At 37.5% G+C, this 19,773-nt stretch overlaps 2 protein-coding genes across 3 annotated transcripts; both read right to left on the reverse strand.

Moving 5' to 3' along the window:
• Positions 1–859: 859 nt before the first annotated feature.
• On the reverse strand, positions 860–4,458 carry LOC116306067 (kelch-like protein 12). The gene is made up of 3 exons (XM_031716099.2): positions 3,220–4,458; positions 2,185–2,372; positions 860–1,317 (listed from the first exon to the last, which is right to left on the reverse strand). The coding sequence occupies exons 1-3, from the start codon at positions 4,431–4,433 to the stop codon at positions 875–877; spliced, it is 1,845 nt and encodes a 614-aa protein (XP_031571959.1). The 5' UTR covers positions 4,434–4,458; the 3' UTR covers positions 860–874.
• A 1,155-nt stretch (positions 4,459–5,613) lies between these two features.
• LOC116306066 (solute carrier family 22 member 13) lies at positions 5,614–19,647 on the reverse strand. Of its 2 annotated transcripts, XM_031716098.2 has the most exons (16): positions 19,440–19,647; positions 19,010–19,086; positions 17,664–17,883; positions 15,434–15,632; positions 14,424–14,672; positions 13,922–14,056; positions 13,463–13,557; positions 12,724–12,832; positions 11,697–12,054; positions 11,066–11,125; positions 9,928–9,956; positions 9,763–9,835; positions 9,146–9,286; positions 8,022–8,117; positions 7,738–7,811; positions 5,614–6,153 (listed from the first exon to the last, which is right to left on the reverse strand). In XM_031716098.2, exons 1-16 carry the CDS (start codon positions 19,609–19,611, stop codon positions 6,018–6,020), a joined length of 2,223 nt encoding a protein of 740 aa, XP_031571958.2. In that variant the 5' UTR covers positions 19,612–19,647; the 3' UTR covers positions 5,614–6,017. The 2 variants fall into 2 exon arrangements, with proteins under 2 accessions (XP_031571958.2, XP_088896637.1); XM_089040511.1 differs by lacking the exons at positions 5,614–6,153; positions 7,738–7,811; positions 8,022–8,117; positions 9,146–9,286 and adding an exon at positions 9,469–9,552.
• Between the last annotated feature and the right edge of the window lie 126 nt (positions 19,648–19,773).

Genomic DNA, 19,773 nt, shown 5'->3' on the forward strand with positions numbered 1-19,773 from the left:
ATAAATATAAATCACTTTTATTCAAGTGTCTAGTCGTTTTAGCGCTTTCGCATTAGTTGGAGACACTTTTCACTCACACACCACATTTCCACTACATTCAATATTATATACACACAACGCTCAACTCTCAGGGACAGAAGCAAAATAATTATACAGTACTAACAGAATAGAATGCCTAAAAAATATTTTAATCTTAAGAAAAAGATTTTTAATTGCCTACAAATATAATATCAAATAATGGTTAGATGTATTTATACTACAATTCTCCATTTATGAAGGACCAGTCATTATCTAGATGGGGGGTGGGGGGTGGGAGGTGCAAATAGGGAACGTCGTGTAAATTTATGTACGCATTTAACAAAAGTGTACTTCATGGAGAGAGAGCATGCAAAATTTAAGCATATTTTGGGATACCTCATTTTACAATAAGCGTCTCCCTCTCTAAACAATGACTAGTCCTTGCCACCAAAAAGCGAGCGTTGTCAGACTTTTTTATTTTAAAATCTTACACAATCAAAACACACCCTTTCACAAATCGTTTCTTAAAACTTGCCTCGATTTTTTGCTTCAAATTACATGCAAAAATATATTACCATATTTATCAACTATGATATTACATCCCAGTTTCAGACATTTATAAAAAGCTGAGATATCTAACTCCCTTGATACCAAATGACACAATTTATTGAGGACTCATTAAAATTCTATATATAAACAGAGAGGTGATATAAATAACTTGAAGAAGGCACTGATCACATATTTGTGTCCCTGGAGGCAAAATGTCTAACATTAGTTCGAAATTTCCACCTTCCCTCAACCTCTACCCCCCCCCCCCTCCCCCTACCCACCTTCCACCCTCCCAGAAAAAAATCCATTAAGTTAATTTTATCCCAAGATCATTATTGGCATTGTTTGCATCACTTCCATTCCCAGATTTCCTATTCTTGCTTTTCCTAAGCCTTTCTATCTGAGTACGAGGGAAACGACAAGATGTGGTGCGAGCAGCTGAAGGCGCTGGTAACGAAGCAACTTCAGACCAAGAATCGGTAGTAATATCATAGCAAACAACGGAGGAAGAAGCCAAACCTTCCCCAGTCCACCCCCCACAGATATAAATTGTTTTATTTAACACAGCTACACCTGCTTGGTAACGGGACCCACTCATAGGGGTCTTGAAGTCCCATTTCATGGTATCCAAGTCAAGTTCTTCGACTGATGCCAAGAAGGTGTTGTGGTGTTCCCCACCAATGACGTAGATTTTTCCATCAACTACTGCAGCCATGGCATCTTCTCTTCGCTCAACAATAGGGTCAACTTCTGATAAAAATAAAAATGAAATTGTGGAAAAAATATTATGGAAAAAGCATTTACAGTATTTATTTTTGATTTACACGTAGAACTGGAATTGCAAAAGAAATTGAATGCTGAAATGCATTACCTAGCAGACATATGTGCCTAAATATTTTATAATCTGAAGTGGTTGAACATTGCATTCAAGCTAAAATCATTTCCTTTCCTCTTGTTCAGTCACAATGCATGACTATATTAGTCACCAGTCATGAGCACTAGCCCAGTTAAGTTTAGCTCAGTTATAACTAGTTTCTGGCTCAACTTTACTTGTCAAAATATAGGCACAGATTTGACAAAAGAAGTTCCAATTTTGGCTGGAAAATGTCTGATGAATGGACATTATTTTCAGCCCTGGATAAGAATGATGTGGTAAGAAATGGGACAACAGACACTGATGATGATAATAATAATGATAATGATAGTGATAATGATAAATATAATGATAATGATAATAATTATATTTTTTTAAATAATAATTTTATTTAAAAATTAATAACAATCAGTAGCTTTAACAGTGCATTATCGTAGGATCCTAGACAAAGAATGTGATCAAAATCTATATATAAAATATCTAAATATATTTGCAACAAATTAATAAATAAAAGAAAAAAAGAGAAAACAAGAAAAAAAAAACTATAATAAAAATATATCTACTAATGTATAACCATAAAATCTATTTATAGTAAAAACTAATCATAATAATATATGTTAAAAAAAAAAAATAATAACAATAATAATAATATCAACAACACATTTTGACAGGATCATGGCCATTTCAGTTATAAAAACTGCTATCAATATGCGTCCTCATAAGGGTTGACGTTTAATTCCTACCTCCTACTGTCCACTTGTCAGAGATTGGATCATACACCTCGACACTGCTTAGGTAGTTATTTCCATCATAACCACTTATTGCATAGATATACATGCCATCGCTCACAACACATGCCCCATCACGACAATTGTTCATTTCCTTCACATATGTCCACTCATCCTTCTTGGGGTTGTAACACTCAACAACTCTGCAATTAAACAAACGACGATAAATAATGACATAATTGGCTAAATTATGAATAATCAAAGAACTTTTGTGAACAAGACTTTTGGTGAAAGTTCATATTTTTGATTAAAGTAAGAGGTAGCCAAGAGATTTTCATCACATCTTGATGAAATGTGTGGATTTTAAACATTTTGATTTTTTTCAATTTTCTTTGCGAATTCTTGTTGTTTTTTTTTGCATTTCCCCCTTGTGGATTTGCAGTTTTTAGTACCACCCATGTCCCTCTCAATATGTCATACACTTTGGAAGGTCAACAATACTGTCTTTTATGTCAGATGGCACAAGTCTCAAGCAATGACTAGCTACCAAAGTTATAATTGATATGGTGTATGTTATGGCATAACTATATTCTTAAAGCAGCTCATCAATATCATGTGATTCCATTTCAAAGCCATGCAAACAAGCCTGGGAGGGGAGTGCCCTCATTGGAAAAACGCAGGGATGCTTGTTGTAACTCTTAGGGTTTCAGGTCTAGGAATTAGTACCTCTTAAGGTGTTTGTCAGGAAATAAGATACCTGAGATTAGATAATGAAAGCTTAGTGGCAGCTAGTTGTCATTCAGATATTAATAATTCAATGATTCATCATTTGATTTAAATTATGCTTAAGTTTGGAGAGGGGTAAAAATCATTAGTTGCAACACCCACCTAGACAGGACATTGGTACTTTTTTAGGGGATATAGGGGATATATTTTTTAGGTTAACAAGCTATTGTATTTATGCAAATAACCCCTCAAAATCAAGAATAAGAAACCAGTCAATTAAAAAACTAAACCATTTATCACTAAAGAAAAACCATACTTCCTTACCTGACAGGTGAACGGCCATCATAACCACCAATAGCATACAGGTACCCATTTAGATTGACTAACCCAATATTGCTTCTAGTGATCTTCATTGGGCTAAGCACCACCCATTCGTTGAGCTCTGGGTCATACCTCTCACATCTGTCAGACCTTTTCCACTCTTTACTCCCACCAACAATGTAAATATGATTGTCCAGAGTCTCTAATCCTGGGCAGTGTCTGGTAAGAGGAGGTGTTATTGGCACCCAGGCATTATAATCTGCATCAAAAAATTCACACAGTGCACCCCCACCAACAGTGACAACAACTTCAAGGAATCTAAGACATCGTCTTGGGCTCTCCCAGTTGACCCTTTGTTTCTTTGCTGCTTCATTAAAAGTACTGTCAGAGTTGCAGACAATCTCTTGTGTGTCTTCAAAGCTGTAGAATTTCTCTCTCGCATCAGCTATTATTTCATTGGCTTCTGGGATTTCTTTAACTAATTCGTTCCTGGCTATAAATGTTTCAAAATATTCTGGTTTTACTTGAGGCAGTCTCACCTTTTGCAATAAATATGGAAAGTCCGCTTTGCGATTTTCAAGGTCATGATTCATCCACTTCATCAGAGCTTCGAAGACCACTTCCTCATTAGGAACAACGATAGCATCATCGTCCAATAACTTCGCAATTTCTTGTCTTGGAAGAAGAAGATATTCATCAGCTTCAACAATCTTAGTAAAGCTCTCTTCGATGAATTTGTTTACGTTATTCAGCATATCTCGACAGTCAAATTTATCCGCCAAAGTACGAATCCCCCAGCAGTTATCTAAAGTCAAGCGTTCTTGAATGAATCTACAGCACGCCTGGGTAACTGAGTCAAGAAGCAGCAAACACGATCCACAGAAAATATCCTCTACGTTGTCTTCATTGATTTCAAGGAAACCAGTGTACACATAATCAAGTAGAAGCTCCATTGCACCAGCAGATATCTCGTGGACATCAACAGTATTACTAGCAATGGCCATATGTCCACTGAACATCGCCATGAAGTAATCACTACTCGCTGCTAAAACGTTTTTATGCGCGGGAAACTGCCGACCTTCAACATTTAATATCACATCGGTCAAGACTGAATGGTAACGCATCTGTCCAAGCCGTTTGAAAATAAATCTATCGTGATTTTCTTCACTAAAGGTCGTTCCTCTTGGGTAATAATGTTCTGCTGGACCGGACGCCATGTTCCCGTTGACTGCCTGCTATATTTACACGTGAAACAAAGGTAGCCCAATTAAGGATTCATGTTAAGTAAAAGGTCAAGAGGGTAGGCCTCGCTGTTGTGTGGGAGAGATGTAGTCTTAAAAATAGGATGAGAGGAGGCAAAGGTTTTGGGAAAACCGATGTGCATGGAAAGAGATGAACTGCTTTTGAAGGTTTTTTTTTTTTGTTGAACACATGTAAACGTTATCTGACCATAACAGAATTCAAGCAACTAATGGCTTTTTTCATTCTTAAAATAAATAGTTTTATTTCAAATTCATTTAGGTTAATCTTATTTTTTTCCATTTCCATCTTTTCTATTATTCTTTTTATCTATTTACATTTTTCTTCAGTACGTTGTGTGAAGTAAATAAAGAATATTTTTTTGTCAATTTTGAGTGCTATTTATCATTTAGGGAAAGACCTTAGTTAAGGTTCCTTTGTTTGCCCCTGGGAAAGAGGGGGGATATCAGTTCTTATTTTCATGCCATCTAGAACCATGTTAAATTACCATGACAACACTAGTACTTATTCAGGCTATCCAGGCTATCCAACATGGTAGCTTCTATTTCAGTTCTTATTTGTCTTTTTATCATATTTTTTTCGTCACTTTTAATATAGTTCGTACTTATGATTCCGTTACTTTATAGTCGCCATGTTGGATGAATGTAGCATCCAGCATGGCAGTCACGTAATTAGTCATTTCATTCTCTTGAGAATCGCTACACTCAAAGAAATCGGCGATCGAACCTACATATAATTTTTATATTACGTCATAGCCGCCATGTTGGATGAATGTAGCATTCAACATGACAGTCCCGTATTTAGTCATTTTGTCTTTTTATCATATTTTTTTCGTCAATTTTAAAATAGTTCGTACTTATAATCCCGTTACTTTATAGTCGCCATGTTGGATGAATGTAGCATCCAACATGGCAGTCACGTATTTAGTCATTTCATTCTCTTGAGAATCGCTACACTCAAAGAAATCGGCGATCGAACCTACATATAATTTTTATATTATGTCATAGCCGCCATGTTGGATGAATGTAGCATCCAACATGACAGTCACGTATTTAGTCATTTCATTCTCTTGAGAATCATAACACTCCAAGAAATCGGCGATCGAACTTGGTTGCAATTTTTAAGTATTGGTATTCATAGTTTTAGGATGGCTTTTAATTATAAATATCTATGCATTAAACTCTACTATCAACGTCGTTGAAGGCTTTTACCATGTGACAGCCAACTTGAGAGTCGCCATGTTGGATGAATGCGTTGTTTATGTCATCCAACATGGCGGACTATTCTCGCCTTGTTGTTCGTTCCCTTGGAAGTCGTTGAACAGACTAAAGAATCCACATATGAATTTCCTAATTGTTGACAGCCTCCTTGTTCATAAGCCTTTTATTTGGCGACATCGTCTGCGTTCTAATTTAGCTCATTACATGCTGCGAAGCCACATTTCTTGTAATCTTCCCAAGTTTATTATACAGATCGCTAAGATCGGTTATCAGTGCTCAAAGCATAAATCTTCATATGCACTGTGGATTTTTCCTAATTCGCTATACAATAGTCCAGATTTCTAGTCCCAGTATTATAAAGTCCTCCTTGGACGCTAAAACTTCGCTGTTGTACGTCTCGCAGGCTGTGCTTCGTCCTCTATAGAGGTCACTGTCAAGCCACAGTCCAAATAAACCACTATAGCAAGAAAATAAATTATACCATCAGCAAAGTAATAAGCTACTAAACAAAAGTGAGTTATACTATTTACTGGACGCAAGATATTCCGGCAGGTCTCACTTCCCATTAAGGAGGCTGTGGGTAGTTTTGGTCTGGCACACCTAGCCGCATTGAAACGGCTACATCTTCGTCTTAAATAACTCGATCTGCAAGCGCTTTTCACACAATGTCAGGAAAGGATTAAAGGTTTCAAAAATGATAAATTAGTTTAAAGCGGCCTTTTCGTTATGACGTAATAGTGACATCATAGAAATCGTTTACCGCTTATTTTCTCGAAAACTAGAACTAAACTTTCAAAGCGACTTGCACCAGTCGATAGTATTCATCAAGGCACCCAACATATTGCAATATGAAAAAAAAGTATGAGAGCGTTACGCGATGAATATTTTCATGGACTTTTACTACTATTTCCAGCGTGTCAACTTTATACCCTCAAAATCGGGATTTTAATTTAGTGGATTCAATATTTTTAGTAGCTGGAATATAGGTACGGATATAGACACTGTCCTTATTGAATATGAATCAAATTGTGACTTTCTTTCTAACGTTATGGATTTTTCGACATGAAGCTAAATGACCCCATTTGCTGTCAAAAGCGATAGAAAATATCGATGAAAGCGGCATCCAAAAAATCGTCGAACGATTTTTTTCTAAATGAAGTCACTAAAAGATGTATCTTTTACAAATATTCTCCTTTAATTTCATATGCATTGAAGGGTTTTAAGGCAGTCAAATAAAAATAAGTACGCTTACAACTATTTTCGCTCAAGGCTGCTTGTTGTTTATTCACGTTTGACTTCCGTGTTATTCCTTGTCGCGTGCTGTTAGGGCTGGCTGCACCGATTACGCTTTGCAGAGCTCTGTGTACAGAGACTTGTAACGCCAGCAAAATGTAAGCGTCTTATTTAGTTAAAATATAGCATAAAGTTGACACGCTGGAAATAATAGTAAAAGTCCATGAAAATATTCATCGCGTAACGCTCTCATACTTTTTTTTCATATTGCAATATGTTGGGTGCCTTGATGAATACTATCGACTGGTGCAAGTCGTTTTGAAAGTTTAGTTCTAGTTTTCGAGAAGATAAGCGGTAAACGATTTCTATGATGTCACTATTACGTCATAACGAAAAGTCCGCTTTAAACTAATTTATCATTTTTGAAACCTTTAATCCTTTCCTGACATTGTGTGAAAAGCGCTTGCAGATCGAGTTATTCAAGACGAAGTTGTAGCCGTTTCAATGTGGCTAGTTGTGCCAGAGCAAAACTACCTACAGCCTCTTTAACAAGGGCTATAAACAGGGGCGGATCCAAGGGGATGTCCTGCGGTGCACCGGACACCCCCTAACGCCGTAATTACTCTTAACTTTTTTTGAAGCAAAAGAAACATTTACGATTCATAATATCTCTATATACATTTCTTCACTTGGTGCACCCTCCCCCCCTAACAAATTTCAGGATCCGCCCCTGATAAACAAAGATGTTCCTCGGTCCTTCAGGGACCGCGGAAACTGGACACTAATTTTTGTGTTTGCTAGTACTTACTCGCTGCAACCAAACGCCAAGCTGTCGATGTCGCAACTTAAATAATATTCATTCTTACCGCTGCATGGAAAGATCTGAAGAAAAAGAAGGGGAAAAAGGGACTCAGCACTCGACTACGCCTCACACACTGAATAAATAAATAAATCGATAAATCAATGATGCAATATTTCGGTTGTTCGGTCCGGCGGTCACCTAGTCGCAGGACTGTCAGTCAGTCAGTCAGTCATACTACTAACAATCTAACACGCCTTATCGTAACCAATCGCACATAGTATTTACTTTACCTTAAAATGAGGTTTTGAAGTAAAGAAGAAAGATTTGCCGTAACCATAGAAACCAGGTTGGATTTGGGGTGGGACTGGGCTGAAAACACCAAATACCTATGAAAATAAAAAACACACAAAAATCATTTATTGTACCCAACAAGAAAAACTCATGTATCTCAGGTTATGACACGAACAAAGTAACTTTAACTCTCCAGTTTCGAATTCTCAGTTCTACAGGTTAGCCTCAATTTCGCATGGAATTACTTTGAATATTCATTTATTCTCGTGAAGATCGGTGAAATTCCGAAGTGTTTGTATCGTCGAAGTCGTGAATATTTGGACACTGAAATGAAGCTAACCCTGTATAAACGAGTCTGTGATAAAGGACTAATTCGAAAATGGTCAGTAAATGTCATGAGCGTTGTCCACTAAGAAAGACTCTCTAAATGTTCGACTAACCATCATCGTAAACTTAAAGTTCGTAATTATCATTCTTTGTTTATTGCTACACACTATAAAAAAGTTTACAACCAGAAATTATATCTTTTAAGATGAAGTATATATACTTGTGTAAGTACGGAAACCATTTGAGTGTCATCACGAGAAGACCTCGTGAAGGCATACCACATAGGCTCAACATAGACTGTGCTATCATGCAGGCCCGGCATGGGTCAATGGGTCATCATGACAGCGGGACATCCCACACGTGAATGTCGCACGAAAAAACCGTGACGTATATACATAACATCACAATCTTTTTTTAGAAAAACGTGACAGCTGTGATTTAACATACTGACCCATGACTTTACCTCCACCTGAAACAATTTGATCTTAGAGCTTTGGACAACTAATCTTATTATTGAGAGAAGCAAGAAAAACTTTGTTTTGCACCCGGAAGTCGTTTTCCATTTGATTGACGTTACGCTTGAGAGCTCTTGCTATTGTGTTCTAGCATGAAATGCCAACACTGGCATCCACTGTTAGCCAAGCTGCGTAAGCAAAGCTTATACGATGTCTCTCAGTTGTACCCAAGCTATACCAAGATGTACCTTGTTCCTCTAACCTGACCCATTAGGTCATTAAGTCCCAGTCCCCTTTAGTCCCTGACGGCCAAACCAGTCCAAGAAAAGGTCATTACTTACGTATTCCTGACTGTCCTTGACGGCCACAAGCACTGGCGTTTCTACCTCCTCCATTCTGTGGTACAATGTCTTGAGACTTATCCCGTGTTCATAGGTACTGTATAGTAGTATCCATGAGGTACCAGGTACGCGAGGGCTCAACTGAGAACAAATGAAAGCATCTGCTTGTTACTATCATATGCACTTTACATTATACACTGTTATATCATATGAAGCTATATAGTGGGGTACTGTATAGTAGTATCCATGAGGTACCGGGTACGTGAGGGCTCAACTGAGAACAAATGAAAGCATCTGCTTGTTACTATCATATGCTCTTTACATTATACACTGTTATATCATATGAAGCTATATAGTGGGGTACTGTATAGTAGTATCCATGAGGTACCGGGTACGTGAGGGCTCAACTGAGAACAAATGAAAGCATCTGCTTGTTACTATCATATGCACTTTACATTATACACTGTTATATCATATGAAGCCTTATTTGAAAAAGCTGTATACGAATATATAAAATTGACTCTCACTTGTTCGATACTTTTGGTATCAGGAACGGCATAGACATTTGAACACCTGAGGGGAGAGAGGAGGGGGAAAGAACTTGTCCCATTTATTACCTTTTCACGATCCTGATCATCCAATAACTGCGACTCGCCTCTCAGGCTCAATTCAATGTCAAGTGATTGTTGTCTGTTGGTGAAGTGAAGAAAGCCGGATAAGTCAAGGTTTGGAGGATCAAATAAAACCAGCATTATAAAACGATTCATGCAAGGTATACTTACTTCCTTTTTGCGTCTTCATAGGATAGCCACTAAGATCCAAAAAAGATAAGAAGGTCGTTGTGTAGGGAAAGGAACACAAAAGAAAAGGAGAAATTATTTAGTGGGCTACCTGTGGCAAACCAGTCGTAAATAGCGCAGCGCACTGATTCTAAAAATAGCTTAAAGATTCGGAAAAACATTGCATTCTGTTTAACCGCTATGAGGATTATACGAACCGATTTTATTATTTTTACTTAAAGTTACAATAGTAACCCATGTAAACTAAGATCAACTGCGATCGGCTGTGAAAATTATCTGCTGAAAGTAAACTTGTAAGTTTGTTTGTCCGAATTTCGCCTTTGTCTTCGTTTTTATGACGTCACGGTTGCGCTGCGCTATTACCTGGTTTTTTTTCAATACTTATTTTTTGTTATTTTATTTGATTAACTTTTCCCGTGAGGGCATGCACGGACAGCACAACAACTTTCACCGATAGGCCGTTTACATGATGGCGTTATTTTACTACCACTACCAAAAGTCTTCGCGAATTTTCTTACTTAGTCAAATTTGTATTCCCTCATGAGAATAGTAAGACAATTAACTGAACAAAAGAAAGAGTTCAAGGGATTCTGGTAGTGGTGGTAAATGACGCTATAATGCAAGTGACCTATTATTCTGGGCGCTGTAGTAATGATAAACACAGGCACTGAAGATGGTCGTCACCGGTGTTTTTAGTGGGCCGTTTACGTCATCAGGGTCATAGCCTGAAGACAGACGTTGCCTATGGTTTGAAGTCCTTAACAGAGAAGACTTTGACGTCTAACCCTTGCAGACGTAATTACAAAGGCAGCACCTTCTTTCAAGACCCTGAGTGTTGGTCTGGTCAGGACTCGAACCACGACCTCCCGCTCATCACAACAGACCGACGCTCTTGATAACTAAGCTAACCGGGTGACGGTTACTGACTTCAGTGGCATCCTTTGACCCTCAAGGGTTTATTTATTGAAAACTCACAACACACATCTGCCTTTGATGAATATAATATGTCCCAACAAGACAAGCGACTCAATATCAAGGTTTTGCAATGAAATCGTTCGGTTTTTTGATCGATGCAATTTTTGTAAAACTTTCATCACTGTTGTAACTATGCAGAACTCACCTCCCATCTGGATGTAGTCGATGCTTTGTCAAACGATACTTCCCAACTCTTACCCAAATCCTGAAAGAAAGGTGCAAAGTTTTACCATTATCCACAAAAATGGCAAGATAAGTTGAACCAGCTCTTCACGCAATCATCATGGGAAGCACTGGGTGGCGTAGTGGAGAGAGCGCTCGCCTCTCATCAATGCTACCAGGGTTAGATTCTCGGACTCGTCGCACGTGAGTAGAGTTGTTTGTTGGTTCTCTCCTGTGCTTTGAGGGTTCACAAAAATCCGACAACTTCTAAATTCTAATTAGATGTAGAAAGGGCCTGGATGAAACTTTACTCTGTGCTAAATATAGTTACCCTATCAAATTGTGTATCTAAAAATTAAAAAAAACTGGTTACACTTTGCAATTGTTGCTGTTACACTTCTTGGCTATTTTCCTCGCAAATTTTCTTGATTTGTTTTGTTCAGGTTGCCTCAAGTGTTGTAAAAAGAGTCGAGTATTTTTGCCATAATTTCGCAACGATTACGCCAATAATATTAAGAACGCCCGCCTGTTATAACACCTCCTCCCCCGAACTTGTCCAGCAAAAAAATGTGAAACAAGTTTTCACCTTTTAGTAAATGATTTTCTATAATTACCTTAAATCTGTCCTTATTTTTATCGATATCAACAGGTTTAGTGAGCTGACAAGATACTTTAATCCTCTCTCCATCTACATTATCCTCGGCGCTATTTGTTCTTGTCATGTTCACCTTTGGACTCCACGCCCCGTTGTATGGCTCTTGTCTACCAACCACTGTGTCTTCCAGTGTTTCTGCAGTCAACGAGCCCTTGGTCTCCGGCAGGAAGATTCTGAGTAGAATAGCAACAATGATGGAGAAACAGCCAAGGACTGCGAGAGGGATTGTAGGGTTGATGGACTGTAGGGACATGATAAGTGGTGTCAAGGCTGCACCCAAGAAACTAGTAGATGTTACGAGACCAAGAGCTGTGCATCTACATTACAAATTAATAATGAGAAAATAATGAGAATAAAAATGGAGAAAATAATAGAGATGAAGCGGTAAGCCGTGTGGGATGGGCTCGGAAATCAATACAAGGCTCGTAATTTACCTATTACGCATGTTCTTAATAGAGAAAGTAATGGGAATGATAAATTAATGGGAAATTTAAAAAAGTAAAGAATGAGCAAATTTTTGTTTTACATATAATCTGCCATGCGCATATGCTAGCTTTAGGATTGCAAACCTGGTGGAGACACCTGTTAATGATAGCAAACGTTCGTAGGTGTTCTACAGTTGATGATCATACTCCCCCTCGAGACAACCGCTGATCAGCAAGCAACGCAGGCTAAGGTATTGGATTTGACTTCTGTCTACATTTGCATTTGCCGTAGTCAAGGTCTCAATAGCATTATCATCAATGTGACCCGGATTGTAATACCGCCGGACTCGGTGTCAAATGTAAGTAGAGTCTCTAGTTGGTTCTCTCCTGTGCTTCGAGGATTTCTCTCCGGGTTCTCCGGTTTTTCTCCCTCTACGAAAATCGTCTCCTCAATTCCAATTTGATCATGAAACGAGGGGAACATAGATTTGTATTCATCCACACAGCTATTAAGCGTTACCCTCGTAAAAACAAGGATGGTTTTTATTTGTATATTCTTACCTGATGATGGTGGGGAACAGTTCAACAGAATATAATGTTAATGAGGTTGTCGACAGAACCACGAAGAAACGCCCAACTAACTGGACCACAAGAGTCACTGTTCCATGCTCTGTAAAAATCACAAAAAAAGTTAAAATCTAAAAAGGAAAAATCTAGAAGTTAAATTCTTTTTTCCCCTCTTCGTATGATACGTTCACATTAAAAAAAAATCTGAAATATTTGATAAGTTCCCCACTCCCATGTCCATGCAGGACCGCAAATAACATGGGCCGCTATAGCCGCCTACTTTTTCCCTTATCCCCTACTAGTCTCTTATATTTTCCAATCTTAGCCCCCACTTTTTCCCAAACTAGTCTCAGTCTCAGTCTCAGTCCCCCCACTTTTTAGGTTGCTCCGCGGCCCCTGAATAAAACAACTCGACTTGCGTACAGGCGCACAGTCCCCACAGAATTCACATTTTAAAGATTCATCCCTCCCCCCTCTCCAAGAACAGTAACTGGCCTAATTTAGATTATTATACTTTCTCGAGCAATCTCCAGCACAGTTCAAAGCAATCTCGTACACAGATCCTGCGTTTCTTCTGGCCGAAAATTCTTCTTCCGAAAATTGCGCATGCCCCAAAACATGCATTATGCAAGAGCCCTAATTCTTCGCCGCAGGCCAGAAGAAACGCAGGCTCTGGGTACGAAATTGAGTTCAAAGCTAAATAGGAAATTGCTCGCCTTAAAACAAGACAAACCTGATAATAGAAAACCATCTGAAGCAAAAGAGAAGATGACACAAATAACACCGGAGAAAATCAAACCAAGAAACGTAGTAATGCGTCGACCAGCACTGGAAGAAAAAGAAAGAAAAATGTACATTATGGTGATGAGCAAAACAATACAGGGTAGGCCATGTAGTTTCTGTTACCATAGATTCTAGGGAAGCACCAGTGGCACCATGCAATAATATGCAGTTCAATTAGGAGGACATAACAATAGGTTTCCAATTCTCAGGAGATTGAAATTCTTTTGTTTTGTCACCTTCAAAATGAGCTTATTTGACGTCACATGCAAGGAGTCTTTTCCTTTGCACCGCTTGGAAAACCGATTTCATTTTGACTGAACAATGCATTTCGCGCCAAGATTCCAATCGCCTAGATAGACAGCGTAACAAACCCCTAGTACACCCATGATAAGTAACAAACAACACTTACCAGGTAACTAGAATCACAGCAAATGCATATGCCAGCAGGTTAACAAGCTCTCTTAGCGCATAATTACTGTAGAAGTTCCCCAGGAGCTGTATGGAGCTGGTGTTTATACCTCGATACAGCATTCCAATCGCGAACCTATCAACAAGAAAAATATGTAGGATGGTTACTAGTGTTTTTTGTTGCTCAGCCTGTTGTTCTTGGCCTCCTGTGAGTACACGAAAAAGTTGGAGCGGACGACGGCGCGCGAATGGAAAAAAATCGTAATTTCTGGTATGTGGAAGAAGAAAAAAAAGGGGATTTTATGCCTTCTTTACTAGCTATCTTGGCCAAATTTGTTATTTGAATTGTAGGTTTTTGGGTGTGCGCGAAGAAGACCGAGCTCATACCATCGTGTCCAGTCCTCCTCGTCTAGTTCTTTAGCTTTTGACGTCCTAAACACCGCCACGAAAAGAGCCACGCGTGCGTGAATCGTCTTTCCTAGAAGGTTGCCTAAACTACTTACCATGTGAGTCCCACAACCACAGCAATCCGACACAGTTTTTTCCTCCGCAGAAATCCATAACATGTTCTTCCATTGGACTGCACACCACAAGACCAAATACTTAAAGACTTTTGATGACTGCTTTGGGTCTCACTAACAAACCTATGCAAGAGGGTCTGAGACTCGTCCTCATCGCTCTGTGATGTTTTTGGACTCGTACTGGACGGCAAAGATTGCAAGAGAATCCATCGGGGAGATTCAGGTATAATACTTAGGACATCAATAGTAAAATGAAATATAAATTTCTAGGCATTTTTTTACATAAAGCAGAAAATCTTATTATACACATGAATGAGTTTCTTACCGACTTGTAATAACCACTATATTCGTCATTACGCAGTTTAAAGAAGTTAGATTATAAAAGGTTATGAAAGCGCAGCGCATAGGTTCGTGGGGTTGCATCCTCGAGGCTTTTGCATTAAGAAATGATGTTGAATGTATGGTTTTCAGAGTAAGCTAATTATAGCTGATAATGCTTTATCAAATCTACGCATTTAATCCATAATCCTCAATGTAATAGTGCCGTGGGAGTTGAATTTGCGAGGGCAAGAAGCGGAAAATTTTCATTTCACCACAAAATGCAGCCAAACGATCCTATGCACTACGAGTTCGTTATCAGTCTTCCTTCTAATTTTGAAAAGACAAGCTGTTAATAACTTATCGTTTTGCTGTTCTAAGTAGCTAACATAGGGGAGATGGGGAACTCCCGTCTTTCAGATTCAAAAGTATGGGGAGGAGAGGTCAATATGATAAAATATTCATAAATTAAGGAGGCTCACAGCCCTTTGGTTGTTTAGATTTTTGAAAATGGCAGAGGCTGATATCCCACAGCTCTGCCATCTTTATGACAATAATGTATCTCGCACTACAAAAAGCATTATTTTATGGAAAACTCATTTACAACAGTGTCATTCACACTGGAAGGATTGTCTTGTGTAAATAAAGGTTATTATAGACCAATGATTTCTTACTTGTATAGAAGGAGCATCAGAACTAAAGGAAGTGTGAGGGTAACCATGAGAATCCTTCTACTGTCAACTATGTAAGCAAGCCCAGAAAATGATATACATGACAAGGTAGATGACAACCAGATAATGGTTAAGACAAATGGCCGTTGACCTGGGTTTACGTACTCTGCCACCAATACAAAGAGAGTAAGGAGGGATCCACCTATTGAAAGAATGAAGATCAGTGAATGAAAAATTAATATTAATGACATACAAATGATTTTCTCACATGGCCAGGGGCAATCCAGAGAGGGGCAAAGAGGGGCTGTAGCCCCCTCCTTCAGAACATTGGTTATGTTTCTTGAAGTGGAATAGAAAGTTGTTTTTTTAATATTTTTTCCAAATTATGTAGTTTCATCCACAAATTCTGTCAAGCCCCCTCTTATGTTTTGCCATGTGATCAAGGTCTGTGCCTGCAGAAGAGAGCCTACTAAGCAAGCAGTTGATGTAATGAATTTATAAAAATACAGCATATCACACCTAATACACTACACAGAACGACAATAGAATACAATAGATTTTCTGAATACATTACATCAACTGAGTGCTATGTGGGTTCTCCCATGCCCACAGCAGTGTGGGTACAATATGTGAGTAGAGCTTCTTTCATGACTGTCTTTCTCATTTATCAAGAAAACTGGCCTCCTTTGCAAAAATTCTTCACAATTGCTCAACAAAGTGATAACAATTCATTTTCATTGTTTAGGAAGAGCCAATCACATTCTGTGATCTACCGTATCTTAGTAAAGCAGCCAATCACAGATAGGGGATTTTATTTCTTTTGAAGATATGCAAAGGATGATACGCAACTTTATTTAGCATTCAGTCCCAATGTACAAGGAGATGCTGATGCTGCAGTTAGTGTGATGCATGCATGCATCACAGACTTAAAGAACTGGATGATTAGAGATCGTCTGATGTTAAACGACGATAAGACTGAATTTCTTTTACTAGGTACTAGGCAACAACTAGCTAAGGTAGATATTGATAGTATACTAGTTGGTAACTCATATATCGAAGCAAAACCAGTAGTAAGGAATTTAGGGGCCTAGTTTGATAGCACTTTCAACATGAATACTCATATCAGTAAAGTTTCTGGTGCGGCTTTCTACCATCTGCATAATATCAACCGCATACGTAAGTTTTTAAGTCCAGAGGACACAAAAGCTTTGGTGCATGCATTTGTAACATCACGCGTTGATTACTGTAACAGTTTGTTATATGGTTTACCTGCAAAGCATTTGCATAAATTGCAACTAGTTTTGAATACTGCGGCAAGGTTGGTATGCTGCGCCCCGCAGTTTTGTCATATCTCGCCTCTGATGCGCAAGCTGCATTGGCTACCAGTTAGGTACCGTATACACTTTAAGATACTGCTATTCGCATTTAAGGCCATTCATGGTCTCGCGCCACCGTACATAAAAGAATTGATTTCAATCAAGAGTCAAGGCAACTACAATCTGCGTTCATCTACAGGAATATTGCTAGCTTATCCTAGTTTTCGCACACAGGCCACCTTAGGGGATAAAGCGTTTGTTGCAGCTGCGCCTGCACTTTGGAATGACCTTCCATTTGAATTGCACGCAATAACTGATATTAACACATTTAAGCGTCATTTGAAAACTTTGCTTTTTAGCCTGGCATACAATTAGGTGATTTGAAATATATTATGTAATCCAGAGAGCATCCACAAAGTTGGGACATGATATTATTTTATGTATATAGTTATATTTTTATGATTTTTATTGGTATTTTGTTTAGATTAGTTCCTAATATTATTATGTATGTATGTATATATATGAGTATGTGTGTATGTGTGTATATGTGTATATATGTATATATTTTATTATATATAATTTCGATTGTGATTACAATATTTATTTATATTATAATTTTAGTGAATTAGATTAGATTTATTTTACATCATATATATTGTAATGCGCTACTGATAATTTTATTGAAGCAGCGCAATATAATATATATTAATTATTATTAAGAATTTCTCAAAACAAGATCGCAACCAATTGTTTTGGTCAGAAGTTCATTTTTGGTAAAATTTACTTAAAATCTTAGGTGATGGAATAGTGGATGGAAAAAAACTAAAAAAATTTTGGCTGCAGAGTTGTGGAGTATTTTCATTGTCAATTTCCCAGCCTTGCAATATCATCCTGACTATTTTGTAATGCTTACTAACCTAATGTGAATCCTGCTATTAACCGTATTGGAATGAAGACTGGCATTGATCGTATAAACAAAGCACCTAGCAGACTAGCAATAAATAAGAGTGCCAGGCAGATGAAAAGTATCTTTTTCCTGCCATATCTGTCGGCAGCTATCCCAAGTGTTAATGCTCCTAAAAGTATGCTGATGTAATGTGTAGTTACAAGGACTGTTCCATATTTCACAAAGTCAATCTGAAAGGAGAAAAGAAATAGAGGATATTACATGGGCGCACGGAGATACGAAATTTATCTTCGAGTGTTGAAAAGATCTCTCACAAGTGAGCGCAGCGAACGAGTGAGAGATTTTCAACACGAGAAGATAAATTTCGTATCTCCAAGCGCCCATGTAATATTCTGTTTATTATATAATTATCAATGAAAGTATGTTTTGGCTTTTTCAGGCAATTCTTTTCGTGTATTTTCGAATAGCCATCGCAATGGTGTTATTTTCACACGTGAAAATAACATGTTATTTTCACGTGTGAAGATATCAATTTTTCGAAATAGAGAAAAATAGATATTTCATAGGTAATTATATAATAAAAGACAATTCTTATATTTTTCTTTATCATTTTTGCATATTAATGTAATGTATATAATTAAAAGATATTTTTCTAGCTATTTCAGCAGGAAAATTATATAAATTTTATCAATTAAATAAATTTTATACATGAAGGAGAAGCCTTTAATGTTTTGGCAAAGGATCAGGTAATCAATGGAGCGAAAAAGGGACGGACAGGGCTATTAAATTAATATAAACAAAGCACGTCTCTATCTTACACATTCAAAAAAGGTGTTTAATTTTAAAGTATCTGTTCTTATTTACCCCGTTGTCCAATCTAGGTGTCTCATTTCGTAAGTCTGTTGCAAAAGAGCAATGATTCACGAATAATCCAGAAGACAGAATGAAGTCCAAAGGTTATTCCCCGGGTTAAGAAAGTCACCGGAAGTGTACAAAACTAACCTACGTACGAGATTCAAGTCACGTTTTGTACCACAACAAAATGCAAATAAATACTGATCAAAGCAAGATATTAAAATATTGAACTAAAATGCTAAAAATCATCGATGAAAATACAAAGCTGTGTATAAGCTCATGTATGAATTCAAAACTTCAAAATTCTCGTGCTGAATGAAAATGCCATTGAAAACCTCTTGACCAGCAATTTCAGCAATTGGTTTTCATTTTTTTTTTTTCGACAAATCGTAAACGCATTCGGTTTTGAGCTTAAATATAACAACATATGGAGCTTGTTATCTTAATTTTTTCTTCCTTTTTTATTGATTTATTCTCTGATAATATGAAAACATGGCTTACCTGGAAATATGGAGTGACTTTGGTAATTTTCGTCCTAGTGCCGTTTACTATTTCGTATGTTGTGTGTAAACAACGTCCTGGAACAAGAAATGATTTATTTGTAGAGGAATGAGAGAACCACTGGACATAAATTCAACGTTCTATACTTTGAAATGTTATTTATTTATCTATTTTAGCGCTCTTTTGTCTTTTTTTATAAAATTTATCACACGTCAGTAAATTCGTACATGCAACTTTTTTGAAGGACGAGTACAATATGCCTTAGATTGAAAATTAAAAATAACCCTCTAAAATCCCCGCTTTTGAAATGACTTTCAGTTATATTTAAAGAACAGATATATCATATTTTATACCAGTAATTATTAGTTTACAGCAGATAAAAAACATTCTTTCTTTCCCGTCATAAATGTCCTGGTCTCATCTCTCTTACCTGAGTAGTTACAAGCACTCGACGACTCTTCTTCAACAAAAAACTCCACAGCAATAATTTGGTACGTTAGAGGGAACATAATTAAAGCAAGGACTGAAATATTCCTTAACAGTATCTTTCTCAATTGCGTGAAGGATTTCCAAAATCCTTTCAAAGCAGTGAACTCATCCATATTGTACACACGCGACCAAATGACTGCTCGCTCTATCGTATTAGCGGTTATTTATGTAAATTTGTCACTCAGTTACGTCACGTACGCGTAAATAGACATGGACAAAGTCTTTTTTTTCAATTGGTCTGTTTTTCTCCCATATTCAGAGCATATCTTTAGTTT

The sequence above is a fragment of the Actinia tenebrosa genome, unplaced genomic scaffold (genome assembly GCF_029948245.1).
Source record: "Actinia tenebrosa isolate PJP-AT-01 unplaced genomic scaffold, QUT_ActTen_1.0 PGA_scaffold7__59_contigs__length_16204524, whole genome shotgun sequence".
In the NCBI taxonomy this organism is placed as follows: domain Eukaryota; kingdom Metazoa; phylum Cnidaria; class Anthozoa; order Actiniaria; family Actiniidae; genus Actinia; species Actinia tenebrosa.